Source organism: Mesoplodon mirus (genome assembly GCF_964341445.2).
Source record: "Mesoplodon mirus genome assembly, chromosome: 11".
Taxonomy (NCBI): Eukaryota; Metazoa; Chordata; class Mammalia; order Artiodactyla; family Ziphiidae; genus Mesoplodon; species Mesoplodon mirus.
This window is the reverse complement of record NC_138987.1, coordinates 81,548,608-81,561,940: the sequence shown is the minus strand read 5'-3', so window position 1 is coordinate 81,561,940 and position 13,333 is coordinate 81,548,608. Positions and strand designations below refer to the sequence as shown.

The window sequence follows — 13,333 nt, the reverse complement described above, 5'->3', positions numbered from 1 at the left end:
GCACTATATTCAGCATCCTGGGATAAACCATGATGGAAAAGAATATGGAAAAAAACGTATATATATATATATATATGTATAACTGAATCACTTTGCTGTACAGTAGAAATTAACACAAACATTGTAAATCAACTATATACTTCACTAAAATAAATTTAAAAAAAAAAGAAGCTCTCCACAGGCTCCCCCCTCCCTACATACAGTGTGCCCCTCACACTTGCATGCATTTTAGTCACTTGCCTGGTTCCTGTAGGCACCTGTGCTTGTCTTTAAGATGCCTGCTGCACCCCTTTTTGCAATGTATCATGTGTCAGGGCATCCTGGAACAGGTCTGTGGGTCAGAATATGCTGATTTCTTATTCTGTAAAGATTTAAGAACTGCTGGAGAGAACACACCTCTTAGGGCTACTCCCCACAAAGCCCTGTTCTTTGCATGTTTAAGGGTTATCTCTTGAGCCTGTAATCTGTCACATCATTATACTTGTGCAATATTTACTTACCTATGCCCCAGTCTACTGGGTTCCTGGAGGGTAAGCCCTGTTCATCCTATTGTCTATCCTTTACTCCTTTCCCCTAATCATAGCGAAGTCCCAAATCTGCACCTTCCTTCCCCAAGTCTCCAGATCCCCAGCCTCTCTGCTCATTCTCAGCCCTGGGGCGTCCGGGTAGAGGGTGGGCCTTACTGCATGATTGCTTCTAATAAAAACAACTATAAACTAAAAAGAGCAGCCAAAACAATGAGTTGCGAGCTGAGAATATGGAAAAAAGCAAACCATTAGTTCTGACTTGAATGAAGTATCTTCCTGACTTATCAATAATCCACTAGAAACTGCATCTTCATCACCAACAGAAAAATTTCAGTATGAAAGAAAACAAGCCCCGTCTAACTTTTTAAAGTTAAATATAAGTTGTACATGTATAAAATTTATTTTTTAATATTATAGTCTTAAAACATACTTGCATGAAACTCTTGGACCTCAGAATGGAACATGTAGGGGAATAAGATCCTTTTGAAATTAAAAATTATATTCAGCGGAAACATACTTTTAAACCAATATGGGTTTTAATAACTAAATAGTAAAACATTTTCCTTAACATCAAAATCAAAGATGATTATATTTATTTTAATATTGCTATATAAATATGAGAATGTTAATTGACACTTGCCTAGGTCAAATATTCCAGTTGCATTAACAAACATACACAAAACAAACATAAATTTATAGCGAATGTCAAATTTCCCTGTGATTATCTTCTCCATCATGAATTTCATAGCCTTGAAACTGCCTTTTTTTGTTTGCTTTTGTTTATTTTGCTTTATAGTCTTAAAGTATTTAGTCAGGAAAGAAAGAGAAACACAACTGAGAAATATTTCAATTTTGATTAAATAAGAGTCTGGTTAGTTGTAATCGCTTTTGAATACTTCTCATAGGAGAAAACACACTGTGACATGGTGACCTGCCACTCCACAATGGTTGGAGAGATTAAGCCATTTCTTGACGGCAGTACATATCCAATGGCTCATTCTCTATAAAAAAGTGTAAGAAAGACTAGATAGTTCACCTGAAAGGCAGGTTGCTCTCATCTGTACAAATTAACTTATTTTCTTGATGCTGGAACATCCATCAGAAAAATTTTACTCTGTGTTAAACAGGGATAAGTTCTGACATTGGAATATAGCCAATGTTTTCCACCTTTCTCTTCTTTTCCCTTCCCATGAAACTCTGCCTAATTAAAATATTTTAAAAGGTACTTTTCATCTAATACTGTTAATAACCATAATGGTCTTGGATTTTTAAAAAAATGGCTGCTTTGGTCTACTTCAGTTTTGGTGAAGCCATTTTTAAAAATCAAATATATGATATAAAGTTTCAATGAAGCATTAGGATCGAATGACACTGGAATTTCTCATACATTTACTGAATGCCTCCTAGGTTCAAAGTTCTGTGTTGCATACAGATATATATCCCAGTTTCTGAGTATCTTTGTTTCATGATCTTTCAGCAACTGGTTAGGAAAAATACCATCAGATCAGAGTAAGGAATTCTTAACTTGGGTAGGTATTTGGAGGAGCGGGGTAGGTGTACCAGCAGATTCAGTTCAAAAATTCATTGCTCTGGGTTTCAACAGCTTTCCTCCAAGTCTACATTTTAATGGTGTGTGTGGAAAAAGGATTGGTTCAGGCATCCTTTATCATCTACCCAGACCATGATTTGAGAATTTTAGAAGCCAATAGCTTAAACTATATTAAAATAATCCAAAAGCTTTAAAAATGGTCATAGCAAATGCTGTCCTGAACTTAAACCTTAGTGGTAATAACATGAGAGTTTAAAAATGCAATTTTTTGTTCTTCTCGGGGCAGCGACCAGGAAAGGTCAGCTTGCAGAGCAGCTCCAAGAGTCTGGTGTCACGTGCCTGCTCTATTGCAGTTCTCCTAACACTTTCATGATCTGAATTTTGCCTTAACATTCTAAAAGCGTAATCGCTAAGAATAATACAAGCATGGCAGGTTAATTTCTCCCTCCACAAATTCTGGTTGCATAATTTAACATACAAACAATTTGAGGAAGAGATTATTATCTCTTTACATTTTGAAAAGCTCTTACTGATACAGTTTAAAATATGCAATTGAAACGCTGCATTTTCTTGAGTATTCAATATGTTTCTTGGATTTTTTCCCTAACTGCAAGAATAGCATAAATAAAACCACTCAGTTCTTAAGTACAGCAAACATGAATCAAATAGCTTTTACTCCATATTTATAAAAGGCAATGCCACCATCATAAGTTTCTCAATATTTCCTGTCACCTTTAAGCATCTTCATTTATTAATCTCGATGTATTTTAATAGCATACATATGTGCTTGGGGCTTACTGTCAGCTTTTTTGTCCCCAAATCTTTAAAAAATCTTAGCCTCTACATGACTTTAAGCATGTTTTTAAACAAATTTTATGAAAACCTCTTTTTGTGCTCCATACTGACAGAGCCCCTCTGAATCTGGGAGAAGGAAATCACGTTCCAGTCGCGTTGTCAGCCCGAGGGGCATAAGCCCCAAAGCTCTAGTTCCTAGAGCTGTAAGTCCATTGTGTTGCACGTTATAAATAAGGAAATTGGCCTGTGACAGCTACGGTTTGGAAGCATTAACATTTTTCTTTGCAACTCTCATTTTTAATCTTTTCAGTTCTTTCCCTTAGTAAAACTTAGCCACCAAAATATGACTTCCTGTATCACTGGCCTATATGCCATAATTAAAAGAAAGAAATTCCAACCAACCATGACAAAGGTCGCAGTCAGCATTTAAGACAAAATGGACTCTTATAGATTCAGCCAAAGGTAGTTCTCTCCGCCCTGCATCTCCTTCCACCCCGCCTCCCCCTACCTTCTCCGTCCATTTGAGCAAGGCACCTCTCTTTGCATTAAGAATGTGTGATGTGTGCTTTTTAGTGGCTGCATTTTAAGTTTGGTCTTCTCAACCATGAAAACACAGTTAGAAATTGTTCTCGGAGCTAAACCACTCAACATCTTGGCACTTGGCTGTTTTTAACTTTTCAACAATAGGCACTGTTCACTCCCCTCCATCTCAGTTCTGTATTCAGTGATCTGGCAGCATACTGATGAAAGGCTAGTCACGGCTGCCCCCATGGTATCAGTGTGGTGGCATGTGATGATTCACGTGGGGTGTGTTTGATCCGAGAAAGCCCAGTCTCTGCTTATTCTTCCTTTGTTCTGTCATCTGGGGGAAAAGAGAGAACGCGTTGAGCTGATTTTCTCACTCTTTCTCAGTGCTGGTGGGACACACAAGGTTGGGTGAATATTTCCCAAGCACCTATAGTCTGTCCAGCATCATAGAAAATATATTTATCAAAAAAGGGAAAATATTTTTTAAAGTGAATTTCCCTAGGCAGAGAAACAGAGCAAACCCCTGTCTGTGGTTAAGAAAGAGGAACTGTGGTTCTTTTAAAGCAGCCCTTGCTTGTCACACACATATAATCATTGCCATCACCTTAGTCATTTTAAAACCTACCACAGTTTTGATATTTTTACTAATGCTAACAATGTTACACGACGAAGGGGTCGATTGTAGTGTTGAAATGACAGGTACTAATGACGATCTGCCTTTCTGATGAAGTCAGTAATGGGTATGATGGCAGAGAATACGATTTTCTATAAAAAAGTCCAAAGAGGTCCTTGTCTTTAGGTATCTGCTCCTTCCTTCCCCGTTCCATAGAAGTGTCACACAAGATGGGGAGGTGTGATAAGTAGAAGTAGCCTTTGCTTGCAGAGATTTGGTGGGGTGTTTTTTTTATGGGAATTTACAGTCCATCGTGGGTAACAATCTTGCGCCCAGAAGTCTCCAGCCACCCCTCTCTCACAGTGGTGAACGATTTCACATGCCCCGCCCCCCAGCTCCATCTGCCCAGTGCACCCACCTGCTCCTTGAGCTCCGCCAGCTGACCCGAGAGCTGTCTGACCAGACTCATGGTCGATTCCAACTTCTCCTGCAGGGTCCGAATCTCATTTTGTTCACTGTCACCTTCATTGCTAACAAGGGACATAGCTCGCATCCGAGGAAACCAGTCCAGATTCTTCTCCTAAAAGCAAATACATGTGCAGGAACAAGGGAATAAATATGGAAGAGTGCCTGAAGTTCTGTAAAGAATGTTTATATGTTTATTATTAACATTTAAATCAAAGTTTCTTAGCACCCAAAGCAAAAGGTACTCTTTCTGGCCAGGGGTGGGGAGAGGTTGAGGGTGGGAATTAAATATTGCAACAAACTTCGTAGGGGCTCCCAGGGAGGTCCCGGATAAAGCATTTAGAGCAGCGCCCTGAACGCTGTGGGCGATCAGTGAATCTTGATGAATGATGAGGTAGGGTCTGGAGATGCTAAAAGAAATGTTTCAGTTCCAGCCACCCATGCTGGTTTACCTCCCACTTCCCCAAGACAGGCTCCCAGCTCCGCTCAGGGAAGAGGGAAGTGGAAGGGCATGGCCCGAGGTTACCCTGTCTGCTCTCTTTGGAAACATTTTATTACAGTGGGAGGGAGGTTTTAGAGTTAGACTTCCCCAGAGGGCAATAGCTGGTGCCACTTCTGTTTTTCCAGGCTGACTGAGTGTAGGGGTGTGAGCACATACGTGTGTGTGGGTGTGTGTGTGTGTCCCCTCCATTGTGGTAAAGACAGATGGTTAATGAGATACCCACCTCTCTTGAAAACTCTGCCTGATTGCCTACCATCATAGAATCACTGTGAATTATTTATACCCTGTCTTTCAATCCTCAAAAGAGCTTGCAAGGTAAATCACTGTCCCATTTTACAGATGAGGAATCAAGCGGCCCCAGCAGTTTAATTACCCTCATCACAAGCTAGAAAATGGCAGAGTTAGGATTTGAAGGCAGGTGAGCCTTTCCACCACTGACTGGATATGTCAGTCTGTATCTCTACCTATTTCTCTAAGTCACCTTCTCCCAATATCCCTAGCAGTGACCTTCCTGCTTAAGATTCTTTCCACTCCAGAAAAGTCCACTGCAGTGGCTACAAAGATGTCTGCCTAGCTGATCCCTAGAACAAGAGTCAGCAGAGTACGTTCCTCCCCTAAGAGGAAAGGGGAAAGACCCAACCTATGTATCTCTGCACTTCTCCCTAAACCTCATCTGGACCTTGGATTGGTTTTTTTTTTGGTAGTTGTTAGTCAGAGAATAACATGTTCTTTATAGTCCCCTACCCCCAGTGGCAGTGAAAAGGGCTGATAAAGGATAGGATAAAACATATTAAAGAGATTTAAGCTGCATTTAAATAGCTGTAGCCAATTAGCATTTCAAAGGAGAATGGTAACATGCTGAAGTGCAGAGTGACAGCCAGATTCATTCATTCAATTAATCCTTCAATATCTGTTGCCAGGTATTTAGAGATGAAAATCAGGTAAGACAACATGTCTGCTCTCAAGGAGCTTGTGGCTTAGGAGAGCCCTCCACAAAAAGTGAACTGGGCACTCTGCGTATCAAAATCCCCTGGGGTTGCTTGTTAAAATAGCAGCTTTCAACCCCACTGTCTCTTACAAAATTAGAACCTCTTAGGGGACCTGCATGACTCCTATGTGCACTAAAGTTTAAGAACTCTGATCTATGGAGACATAGAAGATAAATGGTAACTGCTTGGGTAGTGGCAGGGTAGGGAGATGGAGTGAAGAGGAAAGACCTGAAATGGCTGGCATGAGGAATGGGAAGAGGAAGCCAAATAGGGGCCCATTAATTGCTTGCAGGGGCGGAGTGGGAGACCGTGCCTTGTAATGACTCCAGCAAAGACCACTGTTCACCAACAGTCCAAGTGGGTGTGGAGTTGAGGCAGAGAGCTGGACTGATACAAGATGGTGTGTCCCTTGGAATGGGCCTTAGGAAGACAAAGGTATCAGGAAGCTAGGAATGTCAGCAGAGCAGTGGCTGGACTGAGGAACACTAGCGTGTGGACCTGGTAGGAGGGATAGAGAAGCGCAGACCTGTGCTAAATGCTCTGTCAGCACTTAATCCTTTGGACGATCCAATGGACTCCAGTTCTCTTATCTATTTAGTATTTATATTATCTACCGTATTCTCTATATCTTAATTTTACAAATGAAGAAACTGAGGCTGGCAAATCGTTTAGCTGGGATCCCCACCCAGACCTGTCTGCATCCAGGCCTCCTGGCAAGGGAGACTGTGGACAGAAAGTGGAAAAATATTTAAAATCCTGAACGCAGCACAATGTCAGGAAATAAAAATTCTAGAGTGAGAGGGTCTGAAATCTGATAAAATATCAGGGAATTTGGGGAGTTAGTATTTCATGGGTACGGCGTTTTAGTTTGGGAAGATGAAAACTCTCTGGAGATGGACGGTGGTGATGGCCGCATAACAACGTGAAGGTACCGAATGCCATAAAACTCTACACGTAAAATGGTTAAAATGGTAAAATTTTATGTTTTATGTATATTTTACTACAGATTTTAAAAATCACAATTTGCAGAGGAGAATCTTTTGGATGAATCATGCACGAAATCCGAGAATTCATCCTGAAGGAGGTCAGTAGAAGGGGTGGATGACACCCAGGAGTGACCAGGGGGTATTAGAAGACAGTGACGGAAAGGCTTGAAGAATGGGTTTTCACATGAGGGTGAAGATGTGATGATTTCTTGGCGATGGGGAGTTGAGTCAGCTGACCCGCTTCTGGGGCCCTTCGTACTAAGGGGGTAGGAAGATCGGCCACTGCTACCAGTGGGCTAAAGGACAGGGGACTCCTCTCAGGAGAGCCAAGAAGGCAGCTTGTAGGAGAGGAGAGTTGGTCTGTATCAGGACAGGGATTCCAGGGAGGCTGATGGAACAGAAGCGTTCGAGAACCTCAGACAACTGGGCCTGGGGTGAGAAGGTACCAGGAGACATGGTGATACCCAAGGTGGGGCTGGCGAAAACATCAGCTTTCAGAAAGTTTCCAAGAGAAAGAGAGACAAAACAGTGTTCTAATGCTTAGCAAAGAGAACATGGGTGAGATGGTGGAATCGCCTCTGAAGAAATGCTCTTGTAGGTGTTGCGGGGCCCAGGTCAGCCCAGTCCACGGTCTCTTGCTTTTGAGGAGACAATGGCAGTTCTCAGGGGACCACTGCCCCAGCTGGTTGGGCCACAGGACTCTTCCCTTACACATTCTTTTTTCACTTGTTCCTTTGTTCATCCATTCATTGCCTAATTCTTACAGTGTTGACTATGTCTGTGCTAGGCACTGGGAAAACAATAGAGAGCCAAACCCAGTGCAGTTCTTGTGCTGGTGGAATTGACAGTCTAGGTGGAGAGTAAGACTTCAATCAAAGATGATGAAAACAGCGACAAGCCGGGCTTAAGGGGGAGCTAGGAAAGCCACCCAGCTCCACTGTCCTTTCTCCGAGTCCCTAAAGATCATTCTCTCTTCTAATCCTCTTTTGGTTTTTCTCATCTTTCTTCCTTGCACTGCCTGTATCTTTCTCTGTTTTTGTTTGTTTGCCTGGTTCTCAGCCTTTTCTCTCCTAGTTTTGTGCTTTTTGTTTCATTCCTCTCTTCCTCTGTATATCAATGGACCATAATCTGAAGCTAAAATATAACGTGTCATTAAGATTTTTTTTTCAGTATTGAATGCTTTCTGGTTCCTTTTCTTAATTTCTGGGAACCTGACTTGAATGTTTTGCATCTCACTAAAATGGCAAAAAATAAGCAACCTAAATGTATGGTCTTTTGTCCTCTTTTTACAAAAAAAAGCCACTCTTTTAAAAATAAATTTTCACAATGGGTGTTCCTCCAAATTCGTGCAGAAAGTATATTCTTTTCACCAAAATTAACTCAAATCAAGCAGAGTTCTTAGAATAAATGCTGCACAGGCTTGTTCACTGAAAGTTGTTTCCAATGAAATACCCCAAGGTTCCTCTCTCTGCTCCAGTGTCAAAAAGAGTGGCTTCCATGGAAGCCATGGAAAGTGAGAAAAGAGAGCGCTGGACTTTAGTCTAAGCCAGAACTGCAGGACAGACACTCAGAACGGTGACTGGTGAACAGGACACCACTCCCTCACCGCGTCGATTTGCAATGAGTCCATCATCTAACAAAGCAGTTGGATTTGATTTGTTATTTCTTGGTTACTCACATATGCTACGTACATCTCGTGATCATTCTCATGATTAGCAGAGTCCCATGGCGACTTTGGTTAGTCAATATGACACCATTTCCTTATTTCATCAGGAATGAAAATGTTTAACCACAGGGTAATATAAAGTCAGGGAAGCTGCAGATTAAGTGTTAGATTCTGAGGTTACAGTGTATGATCCTAGCTACTTGGTGATGGGAAATCCAGAGCTTCTCAAGCCTTCTAAAATGCAAAGCCCAGAGATGAAGGGACCAAGAGCATGCCAGCCATAACCCTCTTGCTATCCCTAAATTCTAATAATAATGTGTCTTTCTCCATCACTAGAACATAGACAGACTTAAGTGTGAAAACCCTTCAAATAGTCCTTTCAACAGTCAGATCAATTTGACTTATGTAATTTTGTAGTTATTCCGTAAACAATTAGGTTGTCAGAGTCAGTCAGAGCTCAGCTGTGCTGTTTTCATATTTGGTTCTTAAATGTGATACCCCATTTGCAGGAAAGAGGCCATGCGATATAAAGGAAAGAGCATTGATCTAGGAGTCAGAACACCTGGGTTTTGGTTTTAGTTCAGCCAAAAGCTAGCTATGTGATATAAGGATGGTGGGGAAGCCTTATACTCTGAGTCCCAGTTTCCTCATCTGTAAAACCAGAGTGTTACCCTGGGTGGTCTCTATGTCTCTTCCAGCTCATCATTCTGTGAGCTATGAATTCAAAACTTTACAAACCAAATTGCTGAGACAAGCCCCAAGCTCGCCAAGTGAGCAAACAGAAACATAGCATTTAGGCTAGAAGCAACCTTGAAACCACATAACCCAAGCTCAGCATATTACAAACGCCCAGTCTGAAACCTAGAAAGTTTAGGTTTCCTTGAGGTCTTATAACTGTTTCCCTGCACTTGACTTCCACTTCTGGACAAGTTCTTCCATATTACGTAGTGGAAAAGCTCTTATATAATCTAGCCCTGCTGATGCTTAATTGGTGACAGGCTTGAGAAAATGTAAAGATTGTAAGGATTTCTCTCTGCATCAGAACGAGATTGAAAAGTAGGAGACTGATTTCAGTGAGCCAAACATTGGAGAAACTGTCTTATGTCATTTTCGTTCTACTAGGTACACATTAAAAGTCACGTGGGATAATTTAGGAGTTTGGGATTAACAGATATACACTACTATATATAAAATAGATAAACAGCAAGGACCTACTGTATAGCACAGGGAACTATATTCAGTATCTTGTAATAACCGATAATGGAAAAGAATCTGAAAAAGAATATATGTATACATATATATAACTGAATCACTTTGCTGTACACCTAAAATGTAAATCAACTATACTTCAATAAAAAAAGGTTTAAAAAAAGATTAAAAATAAGTCACCTGCATGTAAACTAAAGAGAAAGCAAGCACTGTAGTTCTATAACACAGTAATAATCCCATTTTTTGGCTGCTTGGCAAGTGTCAGGCACTTTAGTCATGCTATGGCCAATACCCAGAATGATTCCATAAGGTTGAGACTGTTACCATCTCCATTTTACAGATGACAACACTGAGGCAGGAAGAGGATTAGTTACTTGCCAAGGCCACATAGGGGTTATAAGTGACTGGGCCAGGCTTTGGCCTCCACTTTGTGCAAAAGGAAATCTTGTGCTCCTTTCACTGCACTGGACTATTTTTCCACGTCCAATGGAGATGTCAATGCTTAGCTTCTGAATTTGCCAGAGAAAACAGAGACTACAGTGAGAATATATTTTATACCTTGAACCCCCTTGATTACTTCTTCTGGGGTATGCTAAAGGTTTATTTATTGAAAATCAGAAATAAATGCTTTAGGTATTGTATCAGAAATGCAGATGCAGATACTGTGGAAATACATTGATCAATGCTTGACATTCACTGCAATTTTGCAGAGTGCTCTAAAAGACTGCTCATGAGGGGTATCACATTGAACATACCATGCACAGTATTGTGTTGTACTGGAATATCAATAAACCATTTAATCTGTATCCTCATTTCTGCTTCTAGACTCTCTATGCTTAAAATATGCTGTTACAAGACCACTGGCAAAGGTTTTTCTTGGTTACCATCCTCTTCTAAGTCTTAAGTTTATATTTCATTTTCCATTCTAAAATCATATGCAAAGCCTCCTAGGCTGACGAGTATAACCATTTCCCCAAAGCCTCATTGTGACCCACTGCATTCCTCTCTTTGCACTTTTGGTTTGAAGATGTCAGCAGAAATGGCTCGCAAAAGGAACACCAGCAATGCTAATACCACCTACTTACTGGAAGGTCCCTGAAGGAAAGACATAATTCCTGCTTTCCTGGAACTTCAGAACAAGGACAATATCTGGAACAGGGATTCTTTCTGAAGTCAAAGTAATCGTGTTGGTTAACGCGAAGTGCTTCATGTACCCCATCCCAGACTCTGCTCAATGATGGAGGGGCATGGTGGGCTTCCCACCCTCAGACCAACACGGCGGCCTTGCTGGCAGGTGAGACATTAGCTCAAAAACTTAAGGGAGGGACTTCCCTGGCAGTCCAGTGGTTAAGAATCCGCCTTCCAATGCAGGGGATGCCAATTCAATCCCTGGTCGGGGAGCTAAGATCCCACATGCGGCGGGGCAACTAAGCCTGCGCGCCACAACTACTGGGCCCGCACGTTGCAATGAAGAGCCCGTGTGCTGCAGTTGAAAAAAAAAAGATCCCGCATGCCGCAACTAAGACCCGATGCAGCCAAAAAAAAGAAACTTAAGGGACACCCACAGCACTAGCATCTGGGCTTCTAGCTTCACTTGCTCCTGGTAAACACCCGACCTGTATGGGACAAATATTGCTCAATATGGACAACAAAAAGGCTGATTCTCACAGGGGTTCGGATGCAGGCCCTGGGTTTTGAGGAAGAAAGGATGAGCTGGAAAACACACTCTTGTCTGACAAACACTGGGGACTGGAGGTGACAGAAAGGATCCAGCTGTGTCCTTTGAAATGAAAACGTTATTCCTGGATTGACAAATAAATGAAAACCTTGGCAACTCATTCTAAAGAAAAGGGAGGGAAGAAGAGCAAATTTTGCTGCATTAGAAAAATAACACGTTCCAGGACTGGAAGATCCATTTGCCAGCCCTCACTTTTTTCTTTTTAAATGTATGTATGTATGTTTGTTTGTTTGTTTATTTATTGGCAGCATCGGGTCTTAGTTGCAGTGCGTGGGATCTTTCGTTGCAGCACGTGGGCTTAGTTGCCCCGGGGCATGCGGGCTTTTAATTCCCTGACAGGGATCCAACCAGCATTGCAAGACAGATTCTTAACCACCGGACCACCAAGGGAAGTCCCTCAGCCCTTATTAACTGTATCTTCCTTCCATCTCTCCCTGTTTATTCTGTACCTGTATCTTCCTCCTGCAACTAAGTTCCTGCAAATGTGGTAGAGTACCATATTTGCGTGGACTGAGAAATTTAAAATGTGTTAGTTATCCAAGGCAAATCTGTATTGCATGCTTTCGTAAAGTAACAAATCCCTTTAAAATGTCATTGTCAAACCTTGAAGTATTTTACAAATCTAGATGCGTGGACATCAAGTTTGCATTACGCATGTGAAAGGAGTTTGCACCCTACAAAGCACTGTATGAACTTCAAGGATCCTTGGACGGCTGAGCTGATCGCACAGAGGCTGGAGCCTGCCCCTTAGAGGCACCGAACAAATGCTCAAAGAGCAACAGCCCCTGGCGTCACTGCGGTGCTCCTGCCTGACCCCTTTCCACACCCCCACATCCAGGGCATCGTTGCTGGGAAGGGGGCTGCTGGCTGGGGAGCCCTCCAGGGACAAGGCCTATTTGATCCAGTCACTGCTCCCAAGGGCAGAGAGAAAAATAGGTCCAGCAAAAGTGCCGATGAAGGAGGAAGTGCTGGGATGAGGACCACAGGGTACTGATTCAGCAGGGCCTCAGGCTGGCAGTCAAGAAGTTACAGCTGGGGGCTTCCCTGGTGGCTCCCCTGGTGGCGCGGTTGTTGAGAGTCCGCCTGCCGATGCGGGGGACACGGGTTCGTGCCCCGGTCCGGGAAGATCTCACATGTCGCGGAGCGGCTGGGCCCGTGAGCCGTGGCCACTGAGCCTGCACGTCCGGAGCCTGTGCTCCGTGGCGGGATAGGCCACAGAGGTGAGAGGCCTCTTTATCAAAAAAGTTACATCTGGGAGGGACTGGACGCTGGTCCAGTTTTACACACAGCACAGCCGTGGGGGAAGTGGCTGACCCGCTCCCAGCACGGGGCGTGCTGGAGGGCATCACAGCCTGGCAGGCTCAGCTTCTGCAGAGCTGAAAGCCGGAAGGGCCTGCCTTCTGTGACTTCCTCACCTTAGGAGCCAGAGTGAAACAGGTGAGTGTGGACCCCCCTCGGTTGAAGAGAGGATCAAAACAGTTCAACAAACACTTAAACAAGAGTGTCATAATGCTGGAGAGGGTGTGGCGAGAAGGGAGCCCTCTTGCACTGTTGGTGGGAATGTAAATTGGTGCAGCCACTATGGAGAACAGTATGGAGGTTCCTTAAAAAACTAAAAATAGAGCTACCATATGACCCAGCAATCCCACTACTGGGCATATACCCTGAGAAAACCATAATTCAAAAAGAGTCATGTGGGCTTCCCTGGTGGCACAATGGTTGAGAGTCCACCTGCCGATGCAGGGGACACAGGTTCGGGAAGATCC

The 13,333-nt window shown here is 42.8% G+C and overlaps 1 protein-coding gene across 1 annotated transcript in view; it reads right to left on the bottom strand.

Moving 5' to 3' along the window:
- Window positions 1–1,044: 1,044 nt before the first annotated feature.
- ITPR2 (inositol 1,4,5-trisphosphate receptor type 2) overlaps window positions 1,045–13,333 on the bottom strand; it is a 540,309-nt gene continuing 528,020 nt past the window's right edge. Inside the window, exons 56-57 of the mRNA XM_082634919.1 lie at window positions 4,431–4,592; window positions 1,045–3,733 (exon numbers count right to left, since the gene is read on the bottom strand). Of these exons, the coding sequence (XP_082491045.1) occupies window positions 3,647–3,733; window positions 4,431–4,592 (249 nt within the window). The 3' untranslated portion in view covers window positions 1,045–3,646. The remainder of the gene's footprint in view (window positions 3,734–4,430; window positions 4,593–13,333) is intronic.